This window comes from Rhagoletis zephyria, unplaced genomic scaffold (assembly GCF_001687245.7).
Source record: "Rhagoletis zephyria isolate East Lansing unplaced genomic scaffold, Rhagoletis_zephyria_1.1 Rzeph_scaffold_13701, whole genome shotgun sequence".
NCBI classification, from domain to species: domain Eukaryota; kingdom Metazoa; phylum Arthropoda; class Insecta; order Diptera; family Tephritidae; genus Rhagoletis; species Rhagoletis zephyria.
Genome location: NW_016170772.1, coordinates 1 through 15,365, shown reverse-complemented (window position 1 = coordinate 15,365; position 15,365 = coordinate 1). Strand labels below are relative to the sequence as shown.

The following is a 15,365-nucleotide window of genomic DNA, read 5'->3' as shown; positions in this document are numbered from 1 at the left end:
TTTTGCAGAAGAAATAGTTTTCTTTTGGCTCAAAAAAGCGATAACACTGGATCACAAATTTGTGTTTTTTTATTTGTTCCACAAATAAATTTTTTTCTATGGATACGTTTTCGAGACATTTGCAATTTACCGTTATTCAGTTAAAAAAAATGTGGCTTCACTTAATCACGTATATTTTACGAAACAATTAAACAATCTTAATAGAAATGTGGCTAATTAAATCTAACAAAATTCTCCATAAACCGTATTTACACCACTATTCGATAGGCCTGATAGTTTCTGAGAAATTAATAAATCTATTAAATTTTTTTTTTGTTTTTTTTAGGGGGAAAAATACGAATTTTTGCACTTGTATAAAAGCCTGCTCCTTTACAAAAATGAATAAGGATTTTTTGTATGAAATATGACCAGGAAAGAGTATTATTCATGTGTACATGGCGTATGAGTGACATTCTTTCCTGCTCATTTTTCATACAAAAAATCTTTGCGCATTTTCATTTGACCACTAATTCCACTTTTACTATCAGTCGATTTTCTTCCTTAGTAATTAGCTTTATTTTTTTTATAACAGATCAGGCTTGGTAACTGTAATTTTTTTCCTGTTAAATTTTTAATTTTTTTAATTTTTTCATTAAAAAATTTGCAACATTTCGTATATTGTTCAATTGGTTTCTAAGATATTCGTGATTTAGTGAAAATATCTCGAAAGCCTATCCATAGAGAAAAAAGTAACTCGATTTTCGCAATCAGCGAGCAGTTCTACTTAGAAATTGAATTGTGGCATCCATAGAGCATTCTTTTTGTAAACCACATATGTACTTATAGCATAAGTTTTCTTAAATATGAAATTAAAGCAAAATATTTACCTCACACTTAAATATGTCGAAACTAATTTCTTACTTCAACTTTTCATTTACAGTATATGCAAATGGCTGCTGCCCCACAATTGGGAGTCGCATCCTACAAACCAGACGCAGTCAATCAGGTGCAACCACGTGGTATCTCGATGATGGTCAGTGGTGATCCGTCTGTGCCATATGGACCAATGGTGCCACAACTAGCCACATTGCAAATTGGCAATTCCGTAAGTTTAAAAAACATGTAAAATGTTAAAACGAAATTTGAGTGAGTAGCTTAAAAAACTAACACTTAATAGGAAATGCAATGCACTCATTTTCGACTCATCATTTATACTCATAAATTAGGATGACATTTCATATTGAGGGTAACCTATGGTACAGCAATTGCTTTCATTTGCTGAAAATTTTTACAAGCAAATATTTGTTGTTGTTGTTTTTTTTTTCAATACATACAATGCAGTTTTTGTTGTGTCATAAAGTTTGCCTACTATTCTATGTATATAAATACAAATACTATTACTATTTCGTGGACGAGCAACACACACTTTCGAATAAAGCACCATTTTTTTGCAAGATTTCGTGCACATTTTCCACTTATTAAAAGTTGTTTTTTATCAAACTTCTTTTGTACTCTCATTCATGAATGGTGTAAAGAGTTTTTTAGTTCTAATTTTTTTTTTTTTTTTGAAAATTGCAAAAACAATTTTATTTTCAAATATTTGCTTACTATTTTCACTCACTCCTCTACCCATTTCCATACACATTTTTGTACATTTGTGCAAAAAAAATTTCAAAATCAAACAAAAATATCTACGCATCATCATCGTTTTGGCCATTTAATAAGTGAATATTAACCGTTAAATATGAAATTTGTTTTTCTTTCTTTATTTGATTTTTTTATAGAATTTCTCTCCATCATTACAGTATATTAGTCCAACTTATCCATATTATGCACAACCAACAATTATTCCAACAATGCCAATGACAGATTCCGAACAGGCTAGCACAGCTGCATCACCCGATGAGGCATATACACAGTATCCACATCCAGCCGCTCCCAAATAGGTCATCGCGAGGTGAGTGCGTGTGACTTAGAAACAAAAACCTACAAAAAAAAAAAAAAAACTGAAAATCCCAAAGAGAAAGCAAAAATTCCAAGCTAAACTTACGTGATATTTTTAGTTTCTTTTTTTTTTGTGAAATTCGAAAATATTAGTTAATATTAGTTACTAAATTGCTAATAAAAACAAATTTAATGAATTAAACGGATACCATGCACTTTCATGAACAAAACAAATTTAGATATTTTATTTTTATTTTTATTTTTTTTTGAATTTTTTTTAACTAAGTTGAGTTGTCATTTTTTCATGCCCTTTAATTAGCTTAAAGCGTTTTAATCAAAAAGTTGGCTCCAAAAACAAACTACATACATATATATGTATTTTGTTGTGTTTGGGTACGTTGCATGTAACTTAGCGTCTAGCATACTTTTGACGTCCAAACTTTGCTTCTACAAAATGCAAAATTTCGAAACATCATCGTTGTCACATGAGCATCACTCATTTTAGTAGCTAAGTAGTTCTAATGCCGGGCATTTCATCTTAATTTTTTTTTATTTTTGATGAGCGCAAATTTTTTCGCTTTTAGTTTTAATTTCATCTACATACACAAATACCATCAAACATATTTATATTCAGCCTTTCGAAGCGCCATTCGTTGTGCACTAAATTTTGCTTAATTAATTTCTGACATACTTTGCCGTTTGTTTTTTTTTTTTGTTTACTTTAGTTTTCTTCTTTAATAACGATAGGTTCACCTGCCATGCCACGCATACATTGACATAGACACCTACCTACCTAGATACATACCTACATACATATGTACATACGCCCACTCGCTAACTCACAATCGACTGTCATTTTCTTACCACTTTTTTCACCATACGCCATTTGCTGTTTACCGCCATCTCTTATGTGCATACATACAAACATAAACATACATATGTGAGCTGTGTCATACTGTGCTGTGCTTTATTGCTGCCTGCCTGCCCGCCTGTGCTTGTGCTTGTGCTAGTGCTTGCCTACTTTGCTTGCCTGTTTGTGCTTATCTGCTCAGAATATTGTGCATAGCTTCAACCATACATAGATACATATTTACATTTTCTTGCTTTTTTAACACGCCCTCAATCATCCGACCAGTCTTTCTATTCAAACAAATTTTATTCATCTCTAGCACTGATTCATTTCAAGTATTCCATCATCTGCATCCCCAACTTTAAAAGACTGCATCGCAGCGCTATTTTCAGCNGTTGCTTTTTTTAACACGCCCTCAATCATCCGACCAGTCTTTCTATTCAAACAAATTTTATTCATCTCCTAGCACTGATTCATTTCAAGTATTCCATCATCTGCATCCCCAACTTTAAAAGACTGCATCGCAGCGCTATTTTCAGCTTTTGTTTTTTTTTTTCCTTCTGCTTCTTCTTTTTGTTAAACATTTTTGTTGCATTCCGTTATAGCATTTGACGGCCATTGCTATCATTATGATTGTTATCCTGCGTGTCCTTCACACCTTTTTTGGTACATCATTACCACGCAAGCAAAGACACCGTTAACGATGCCAGAGATGCGTCCTTGTCTGTGCGAGCATGCATTTTACCTACATATGTATGTATGCATAATAATGTACATACAAACATACATACATAACTTGCATTTATATACATACGTAATAGTGTATGTATGTAGCATATTCGTAGTAAATGCGATCCTTAGCTCTCTATATATATTTTTTTTTTTGTTACTAAAATATGCGTAATTCTGCTGATTTCAATCATCATTAACACTATAGTTTAGAGGTGTGCGTAATATATTATGCGCATCAATTTTCTACATCTTATAGCGCATTCTACATGTCTTTGAAAATGTATGTACATACATACATATATACAAACATAGTGTGAACGATGTCTAATTTAAGACTTGTGTTCAAAAACCTATGCGTGAGAACCTCTTAGAGATTTATTGATTAAATTTTTACGAGTTCATAGATTAGCTATTACTCATAATAGTACTCAAATTGTAATTAGTTTATTCAATAGAATCTAACTGCAGTATTAAGTGCTAAAGGGGTAGTATCTTCTATATATGTATGTATATATAATACGCGAAGGCATTTTTTGTGCAGCATAAAATATCTGCCTGTAGATGTGCAAACTGGTTTAATTTTTTCGAGAAGAGTTGCCACCTGTACTACAATTGAATTCTAATTATTTAATAAGCAATGCCATAATAACCGCACCGTTTGTTCGATTTTCCTAAATGAGGTAACGTTTTACTTTTTTGAAGAAAGTTGCCACCTTTTAAAAATTATATTCAAATTATCTAAAAAACAAAACAAATACTACAAAATGGGTATCAATGGAAATGGTTTTGAAAACATTTCTTTCTTAATTTAACTTTAGGGTTGCCACCGGATTAAAAAATCAAATTAAATTTCAATTAAGGAAATTATTTAGGAAAAAAATGTTTCAACATATGGGTGCCAAACGAAAGGCGGCTCAGAAGGTAGCAGTTTGAAAATATTTTGAAATTGGTTGCCATCTGCTTGAAATTTCGAATTTAGTTAACTTATCCAAAAGTTATATGAAATGTCAAAATTGGATGTCAAACGAAAGAGCCTTACGAAGTCTTTGGTTTAAACATTAAGAATATTTTTTAGGCGTTGTAAGAGGGTTGCCACCTGGTTAAAAATTTATTTCAAATTACTTAACAAGTTAAATGTTTAAAAATTTATTTAAAATTATTAAATAATCTAAATGAGTTATTAAAATATTGGCATCAGTATGAACTATATTTAGCGGTGTTGCCACATGTTACAAAAATAAAATTTAACTTAATTCATCAGTTAATTGAAATATTTATCGCAATGGAAGAAGAATATTTAAGAATATCTTAGCGCGAAACTACTTTTGAAGAGGGGTGCCACCTATTTAAAAATTCGAATTTAATTAACTTTTACGCAAGTTGTTTGAAATATGAAGCGAAAGGTGGTTAAAAGAACTCGAGTTTGAACATTTAGAATATTTGAGGAAGGTTGCCACGTATTTATAAAATGGCATTCAAATTATTTTTTGAAGTTGGATGAATTATTAAAAGATGGATATCATCGAAATCATTTTGAAAAGGCATTATTTCTGAAATATATTTAGGAGGGTTGCCACTTATTTTATAAGCTGCATTCAAATTATTTTATGGGCTGAATGTATTTTTAAAGGATGGATATCAATCGAAATGGGTTTGAAAATGCTTGCAGTTAGCTTTTGCAATTCACTTCCCAGTGAATTTAAACCAAATTCGCTTCGAACTCAAATTGAACTTTGTAGAAGTTTACTCCGAAATAAGTTAACCTGAAAAATAAAAACCTTCATCTGTAGATGTGCGATAAGGTTTTATTTTTTGAAATTTGAAACTTCTTATCGGTACAGGATGATTTAAAATTTGATAATATTAAAAACCGACTATGCGAAACGGCTGCACGGATTGAAAAGAAATATGATCCTCGATTCGCTTACACCTTAGTAACATTTGGAATACTTTGTAGACTTTTGAAATTCTATCTTGAGCGTCTTAACGCCGCGTGGGTTCACTAGTTAATTCTTAAATGACAAAAGTAACTTCAAGTTCAGGAAAGAAAATAATCGACTTTACTTGCTTTAATATATTATTTATTCTTAGACTGTGTTCAAACAGCCCAATTAGCTGAGGCAATTAAGCTTTAAATTGAGTTGGGTGTTCACACACATGTCAGCTGCGCAATTAGCGATACGAAATCAGCTGCTGGATCACGGTGCAGCGAACAAAAGTGGAACCGTCATCGGCACCGTTACTTTGGTTTTGCCGATTTTGACAGTTGTGGTAACTAGTAAAGAAACCTTTGTTTACAAATCAGCGGCAAAGAGAAATTTAAATTATAAGTAAAAACCAGTTTAAGTTGTGTTAATTTGCAATTTTGAGTGATTTTTAAGTTGAAGACGGCGTAAAAACCAATAAAATGAAGAGCCGTGTGTTAAATTGCGAAAGCCATCAAGATGCAAGACGTTTTTCGATGTAAAGTGAACTGTTTTGGCAGTTTCAACTCGTTCTTCTTTTCGCTCTATTCTTTGTTTACTTGTGGTACACAAATGTCAACGCGCAGGACGGCGCCATCTTGTACTCTATCATTCTTGCTGCTGGATTACCCACAGTGATGGAAAACTTGGTACAATAGTACCTTTATTTAGTTTGAAAGTACATTCGGTACAAATACACAATTTAGGAACATTTGGAGCGTAGCCAAATAACTTCTCTGAAAATCTGTTCATATTTTTATTGACATTTCAAAGCATTTTCTGGTGCGGGCAACTGGTCTAATAGCTTCCCTCCTTCGTGAAGGGGCATACAAATGATACCGAAGGGTGATAAGGAAGTAACGCAATTGTAGTGGATTTCGCCAGGGTAGACGGAAAATATTTATTTTTAAAACGTCAAATTGAAGAAATGGGAGGAAAGTGATTCTCCTTTTCTACAACATAGTTTTGTCTCGCGCTGCTGGAAAAGATTATTTTCATAGCTAAAATTTGTTTAATGTGAGTACAGAAGTTGATGTGGTATCAATGGGAATTGTTATCCTCTTATTTTTCTTTATATAGAAATACATATTTACTTTTTAGGTCCATCTCTCTGCTTTTAAGTAGAATTTTCCGTAAATTAAGTACAATTTTTATAATTCAATTCTTCATCTCTGATGGAATATCTGCTGTGAAAGAGGACCAGAAACAAACAGCTAATTGCTCTTTGTTCAATAAACATACCACCAAGTCAAAATTAAACATACCTAGCAGGATTGCATAGAGAATCTGACACAAATTAATTGTTAATTGTTAAATTAATTAATAAATTAGTGATGCGGTTCTTAATTGCCAATTAGGTGCCTGTTTGAACATAGTCTTCTTCATATATATTGAGCGCTATTAGCACATATTTTAAGGTTAGGTACGTAATACTTTTTAATATATGTATGTATATGCACATTAGGGTACATACATAAAAACATGGTCATGCCTTCCCAACAGACTTATACAATTTATATTTTAAAGCTTGTGCCAAAATAGTTCAGAAAAATATTAAAATTTATGTAAGTGAGCTGGACCTATTTGAAATGGCGATTTTAAATATTATATTTTCATTTGAAGTTGGTGGTTGTAGAGCAGCATTTAAAACAATTAAAATCGTTTAGAAACATAAGGGGTATTCACGACCCGGTGCATACTGCGTAGCATGGTGCATAGATAGCATGATTGGCTAATTTTGTTGTTGTTTGAACACATGAAACAACAACCAAATTAACCAATCATGCTATTTATGCTATCTATGCACCGTATGCACCGGATCGTGAATACCCCTATTGTTGAGAAACATGGTTTGCAATTTGCCTTCATTTTCCTTTCATGTTTATTGTATCAAAACGCACCATAGCGTCTGTTTTTGGTAAAAAATAAATGGCAACTTTAAATGCCTCGGAGCTCAAAACTCCCAGAAAGTTCTTTTGAGTGCATAAATATTATAATTGTAATCACTTTTCATTTTGGCAACGCTTCTTTATAATTCTGCTCTGTATGCGACCAACAACTTTAATTTGAAAAAAAAAGAAATACGCTTAAAAGCGCCAACCTGGGAAAGACTTAAAATAAATCGATGATTTTGTGCAATAACGACATAATTCAAAATTCAAAAAATAAAAAGCCTTACTATTGTAAATTGGCTCTTGTCTCTAATCCTTCTCGAATCCATGTCTAATCTTTAGGACTTAGTTTAGAAATCCTTACTGCTTACTTTAGTAAGGGTTGGAAAAGGATTAGATAAGGATTAGAGACAAGAGCCACTTAACAGTAGTAAAACTTTTTTTTTTTTGAATTTTGAATTCTGTCGTTATTGCAGAGGAGCATCGAAATGGTCGTACAGTGTAAGCAAAGATCTCGACCGAGGTTTATTGTTGTTTTTCAAAGTGTTTTAAACCCAGCTGTGTTTCGAAGAAAAAATAAAATATTAACATTAACGAAATGAAAAGTTCCAAGATGCAATTCTTGGTCAGAAAATTGGATGCACAGATGTATGTACTTACCAATTTTTTTAATTATCTTACAGATTTTTAAACGTTTTTTGCGAATTCAGTATTTGCTAAAATTCAGAATTCATTTAAATGACACTACCACAAAAAACAGTGGGGTAAAATATTGAACGAATGGTCACCGTAGCCATATATCACACGAGTCCATGAGAACCAGAGTAGTATGTCTAATAAAACATATAAAATTTAAACTATTTTTTAACACTTTTTGGTTCAAATCTAAGAAAATTACATCATGAGAAAATTTAACGGGGGGTTATTGCTGGCTACACCTTTCCTTTTAAGCATTTTTTACTAGGCAACATCTTGGTACACTCAAATTACGAAAAAAGGAACAGTCCAGCGCCTTCGTCTTGGTCTGCAGGCTGTATCGGAGATACAGCCGCTAAATTTAAACGTAGAATACGTGGTATGGTTGAGACCATATCAAAGTCCAAAACGAAAGCACACACTAAGAAAAAAATATCGATAACAAAAGCGATAATAATATCGATAGCAAAATCGATAAAAACATTGATAAAAAATCGATGAGAATATCGATATCAAAATCGATAATAATATCGATAAAAATATCGATAACAAAATCAATAACTTAATCGATTACAAAATCGGTTACAGAGTCTGTCAAAAAATCGACTAGAAAATCGATAACAAAGTCGATTACAAAATCGATTACAAAGTCGATAACAAATTCGATAAAAATATCCATAAAAAAATCGATAAATAATCGATAATAAAATCGATAACAACGTCGATACAAAATCAATCAAAATATCGATAACAAAAGCTATAAAAAATATCGATAACAAAATCGATAAAAACATCTAATGATCGATCGATAAGTTCCGAAAATATCGGTAGCAAAATCAATAACAATATCGATAACAAAATCGATAAAAATATCGATCACAAAACCGACCAAATATCGATTGTTATCTCGATAAGTCCCGAGAATCCCGAAAATCTGTAAAATCCCGAAATAGTTCCCAGATTGAGTCTCTGTGCCTCTATCTATATCCTTTTCTCTACAACAACCTTTATTTTAATCTTTCTTCCTCTGTCTTCATCTTTACTTTTATCGGTATTCTCATCCTCATATTTTTCTTTATATTTATCTTTGTTTTTATTTTTATGTTTATCATATTCTTCATATACATATACCCTTCACCTTTGCCCTTATATAAGTAAAGTGTTTAAATTTACCTTGGTCTTCATTTTTGCCTTTATCTTTGCGCAACTTTATTTTTGCTTTTATTTTTACCTTTGCCTTTATCCTTTTATTTATCTATGTACGTACTCACCTTTACTTTTATTCTTTGATTGGTCTTTTTCTAAGTGTTGTTTCACTTCAAAAAGTTTTTGCGTATTATGCACACCTGTGTTCATACTTATATGTATGTACATATGTATATAATATGTATAGACATACATAGATTACTAAAAAATAGAAACAGATCCACATTAACTGCAATCAACATATGTACATATGTATGTATTTACATATGTACGGGGACATACGCTGTGATTACCCTGCAAAAAATTGTGCGACTAATCTCTAAAGAGAGTATTCCGAGATTAGTCTCAATCAGGTACAATTGGGCATTAATTAGTCGCAACTAGTCTCATACGGGTACTAATGGAGATCAATTAGTCTCGACTCATCCCTCACGGGTATAACTGGAGATCAATTAGTCCCCGACTTATCTCTAACGGGTACTATTAACGATTTAATGATATGTACGCACTTAGTAAATNAGGATTTTCTGCATGTTAGTCAACCTTATTTGAATACCGTAAGGCATGTGACAGGGAATGTCGAATTCCATTTGTGGGACTCAGGCAGTTGTAGGATCGCGGCCATCTTGTTAAGAAGGGTGGTCAACGCCCCTACCAAACTGTACTTGGTATTTTAGAAAAGTTGCCAGAGAGGTGGGTGTTACCCCAAAAACAGATTGCCGCGTTGATAAACAGTTTGAAGCTGACTCGAATATTAGTCGAAAGAAAAGGTTCCGGTAAATGGAACACAAAATAAAGAAGTCTGCAACCACAACAAGGAAAGTTCCATGCATTTCATAAAGAAAATGGCAAGTCAGTGTCAGTGTAGGCTGACTTGTATATACGCATACAAATTAATGTTACTCATGCGACCTGTTGCACGATATAAACCCGCAATTTCAAAGAGTCTTACTGCCCAAAGATTTTTTTTTTTGGTATTGGCATGACGAATTTAGGCCTGAAATAAAGCCTCGCATGGAATGAAATTGTATGAAGCTGTATCTTCGGACTTTGTTGTGTTGTAAAACCACAACATTTACTAAACCCGGACAAGCGTAGTGTTTACATCCGAAATCATTTTTGATTGACATTTATATTATCATTATTGGACTATAAGTTCTGAAATGTGCAGTGCATGTTAATTACATGCCATACATCATACCTGAAACCTAATGCTATAAATCGATTTAGCATTTATTAAGCCGAAGGAAATCAGTTGGTATTGCAAATGGTATGGCATAAACGTTACTGTTCAGGCTGGATATACTTCTCTCTTGCGAATACCGCTGGGTAAGAATGAGCAGTGTGATTTATAGTGAAATTGTCCTCTAAAACTGTTGCGAAACAAATTGTTGTATGCCACCAAGAACCGTTATTGCGTAGAAAGAAGCGACAATTTGTTTCAAAAACTTTGTTGGTTTTTCCCATAATTCGAAAGAGCCAAATAGCTCATTGGCCTTTTTTCTGCGGGTATATCGAAGTTACGTCACCTATTACGATGGAATTAAACTGTCTGGTCGTGGCGAGCTTGCATTTTTGCAGGGCTTGGATGTACTAATCGACGTGAGCCGTTTTTAGTGTTGAATACTGAATATCACTATACACCACATTAGGGTGTCCGTTATTTCCCTATTTATTTTTTTGCTGTCGCCCTAAGAATTTTATTTTTTTTGTCCTAAAGAATATTCAATATATATATGTATATTGATCATTGCTGAAATATTTTTTTCAGAGAAAAAAAAATTTTATGCTAAAAAGAAAAAACTTCTTAAGTGAGAAGACCCTCATAATTTTTCAAGTTTTACTGCCGTTCCATTTTGGGACATAACGGACATCCTAGTACGTATGTATGTTTGTATGTTTGTGTACATGAAAATCAACAAAAATCCCATAACTTCACGATAGTGAGCATATGGCCACTTTGTATTTCATCATCACACATACGCCGTGTATACCAAGTATGTGCTGCAGTGTACACTTGAATAACTTTTGGAGGCGTACATTTAACAAAAATTCATAAGCAACCTTTTTTGTGAAGCACACAAATTTTTAGAAAACGATATATTGGTCATTTTTAACCTTACTTGTTTTTGAAAACAAATGTGTATGCAAAAAGCCCAAAATGCTCATGTTATTGAAATGAGAAATGTAAAATGATTTTGGCACGGTTTAGTTTGAAAATTAAGAAATTTATTGATTGAATATTTTTTAAAGGCAAACCAAAACAAAACCAAAATTTCATGGGGCGGCAGAAAAAGCAAAACAATTTGAATTTCGAAATAACGGACACCCTAATTTCACGCAACGATCTTCCATTATCGTCCTGTGCACAGCGTTGGCATTGATCTAAGGACTTGTTAGTGACCCTCCTCGTATTTCTCTATAGGTAGTGTGTGCCATGATAAAAACATAGCAGGGTAGAACCGTTCTCTCAATTTGTCGGCCATGATTTTTTTTTTTGAAGTTTGCCAACATTTTAAAGTCATATAAAAGTGAAAATAAAAAATTGAAATTGTTCGAAATTGTTGTTGCTTGAGATTGAAAATGAAAATTTGTGTGTGAGTTTGTGAGTAAATTTAAAAATTAAATTGTTTGGAAACGTCAAGAATCTTAAAAGTGACTCTCAGCGGTTCTACCTTACTATATTTGTATCATGGTGTGTGCAACCGAAAGCACAGTGCGATATTTCAACAATTTAGGTGGACAAAATTACTTATACAAATATGTCCGGAATTCTGCTAATTTTACAAAAATAACCCACTATTACGCAAATGAACACAAAACGAAAAATTACGGTTAACAAATGTACATATTAGCAGATAAAATACTTCAAATATTTTCGTTACAAAAATTTAGATTTTTGATGTGTGTCCTTAGTCCAATTTAATTGGATGTTTGTGCATTTTAATTCTCATTCACGCGATTTTTAAGGCCGTCCACGTCAATCACTTGATAACTTTCTTTGATAAGCGGGGTAGTTTATTCTCAATTACTTCTGATAAGTTAGTATTTCATCATCATAAAATATTTTTGTTTTTGGAGAATCGAGTGCAGTGCCGTGCCGGTATCAGCGCCAATCAGTATCGATCAGTGATACCAATTACACACATCCGTAGTATGCCAGCCGTTGCTTTCAGTAAAGTGAAGTTCAGTGTAGAAAAATTACTTATTTTACCAATGATGAATTGGCAATTATAGCTCTAGATGAAAAAAAAAACAGAAAATCAAATAAAAAAGCGAAAATGAGCTCACAAGGCTTAGATAAAACGAGGATTCCAAATATGATTTTTAAACCCGAAATCCATATATTTTTCGTGAAACAATTCCGTACGAACTCGATTAATTTTTCCTCCATATCAAACACACCTTGCAATAGAATAACGTCAGTGAAATACACAAAAATATCGTTGCCGACTTATTTAAATATCACAATGTCGGGCGAAAAGATTGCAAAGATTTTTAAAAAGGGTTGTCACCAGTTTGTAAAGCGGAATTTAATTAACTTATACACATGTTAAATGAAATATTAACATTTTTTTATTAGCGTTTGCACCTATATCATCTATCTGATTGAGTACACATACTTATATAGCACGCGAAGACATATTTTGTTAAGGGCATCAGACAGTACAGTTATTTCGAATTTCAAAAAACAGATGTACAGAGTGATTGAAATTTTATGAAATGAAAACCAACACCATGCGTGACTCTCTTCTCTAAAAAACCACCGGACGGAATTAGATGAAACATTTGGAATATATATTTTGTTTTTTTGCATAGAGTTGTCACCTATTTAAAATGTTAAATTCAATTTTGGGCGTTTTGGCGTCATGCGGGTTCACTAGTACATACATATGTATATGTTAAATATGCGATGGGGTTTTTTATCCAGATCATCAGATCTGCACCGTTCGCTCGATTCAAAATAAGGTGTCAAATTATAAGGCTTGGGTTGTAGATGAGGTTTTACTTCTTTGAAAAGAGCTGCCACATTAAAAAAATTTAATGAAAATTATCTAAAAATCGTTGAATATAATTATCTAAACAAATAAATCATTTATTACAAAATAGGTATCAATAAAAATGGTTTTGTAAAGCTTTGTTTCTTAACTTAACTATAAGAGGGTTGTTACCGGTTTAAAAAATCAAGTTCAATTTGAATTAAGGGAATTAAGTAAGAGAAATATGGATCACCAAATGGGCGCCAGAAGAAAGGGGTTTAAGAATACATTAGTAGGAGTGTTGCCACCTACTTGAAAAGTCGAATTTAGTTAGCTTATACACAAGTGATATGAAATATTAAAATATGAGTGTCAAACGAAAGAGTGTTAAGAAATCTTTGGTTTAAATACTAATGGCCAGTTTCTCAATGTCCGGTTAACACTAAACCCCAGTTAAACATCGTTGCCGACTTTACCGACACAGCGTCATAAGCATAGACTCAGTAACGACGATAACGATGTTTGACCGGAGATTAGAGTAAATCAGACATCGAGAATCCAGCCCTAGGAATATTTTTGAGATGTTTAAAGAGGGTTGCCACCTGTTTAAAAATTTAAATTCAAATTAATCAATCAGTTAAAGGAGTTATTGAAAGACTGTTAACAGTCAAAATGGGTTTTAAAAGGCTTTCTTTCCGAACCATATTTAGTGCGGTTGCCATATGTTTAAAAAATCAAACAAAATTCATTAGTTAATTTAAATATGTTTCGCAATGTCAGACAAAGGAGAGTTAAATGAGTTGAAAATACTGTTGAAGAGAGTAGCCACCTGTTTGAAAAATCATATTGTATTAGCTTATACACAAGTTTTATGAGTGGTAAGAAATCTTTAGTTTGAGCATTTGGAATGTTTGAAGAGGGCTGCCACGTGTTTAAAAAGTTACACTCAAATTAAAAGGCTCTACTTCTGAAATATATTTAGGAAGGTTGCCACATGTTTGAAAGTCATACATATGTATCACAATATGGGTGTCCGACGAAAGAGGTCTTAGTTTGAAAATATCTTTGATTAGGCTTACAACCTTTTCGAAAAGTCATATCGATCTAAGTCAGTAGGAAAATATGTATGTATATTATATGAGAAGATACTTTTTTTTGTGAAGGTTATTAAATTTGCGCCGTGCTTTCGCATTTCAAAAATTAGAGGTCAATTTAAACGCCTTGGCTTGCAGCTGTGCGATGAAGTTTCATTTCTTGAATTTAGTAATTTTTGATCGGTACAGGGTGATTTGAAATTTTATAAAATTAAAAACCGACACTATACGAGTCCTCCCTTCACTCAGAAACGGATTTAGATGCGGGTTCACTAATTTACATAAAATAGCTACTGTCTATATTCTGAATAGGGAACTAGACATCCGAAAATTACTTAATTTCAAAAGTAATGCTTTGATTGGAGTGATCATTAGGAATTATCACGTTAGGTCTGGCTAGATCACTGAGTTAGTATACCCTAATAATGAAGATGATTTGTGTAGACACAGAATGGTATATAACTACATATGTAAATTTAGCGAATACAAATACTTTTTTATGTTGCTACAAAGTAAATATTTTTATGAAATAGTAGCCGCCTTGAATAAATATCATTTCTTTTTACAGATGTAATATTATGATGCCGCGATTGACTCTCTAATGGGAGCTGGAAGTGGAATCGGATAAACGCGAATAACAAAAAAAAACACACAAACATATGCAACAGCAGCAGAAGATACTATAGTAATAAACAACAACAACAAAAATTAAAACGACAAGGAGGGACAAAGCGATTCAGAACACAACAACAATACAATATTACAACAACCTTTGAACAAATGAAACAAAAGCAACAGTAACAGCAACAGCAACAGCAACAGCAACAAGGAAATCGGTGACAACCGGCAGCAATAAACTTACAACAAACTTAGAAAATAAAACAAAAACAAAATGAAAATGAAAACAGTTGCCCTACGAAAATAGTAAAAGTGACTANGCAACAAGGAAATCGGTGACAACCGGCAGCAATAAACTTACAACAAACTTAGAAAATAAAACAAAAACAAAATGAAAATGAAAACAGTTG

At 32.7% G+C, this 15,365-nt stretch overlaps 1 protein-coding gene across 1 annotated transcript; it reads left to right on the top strand.

Moving 5' to 3' along the window:
• The first annotated feature begins 922 nt into the window (after positions 1-922).
• LOC108378263 (protein alan shepard-like) lies at positions 923-14,991 on the top strand. Its single transcript, XM_017634551.1, has 3 exons — positions 923-1,084; positions 1,764-1,936; positions 14,906-14,991. The coding sequence occupies exons 1-2, from the start codon at positions 923-925 to the stop codon at positions 1,923-1,925; spliced, it is 324 nt and encodes a 107-aa protein (XP_017490040.1). The 3' UTR covers positions 1,926-1,936; positions 14,906-14,991.
• The last annotated feature ends 374 nt before the right edge of the window (positions 14,992-15,365 follow it).

Excerpts from the sequence above, each read along its gene's own strand:
- LOC108378263 (XM_017634551.1), top strand. The coding sequence starts at position 923 with ATGCAAATGGCTGCTGCCCCACAATTGGGAGTCGCATCCTACAAACCA. Across the intron at positions 1,085-1,763 it reads CATTGCAAATTGGCAATTCC|AATTTCTCTCCATCATTACA; the intron begins GTAAGTTTAAAA and ends ATTTTTTTATAG.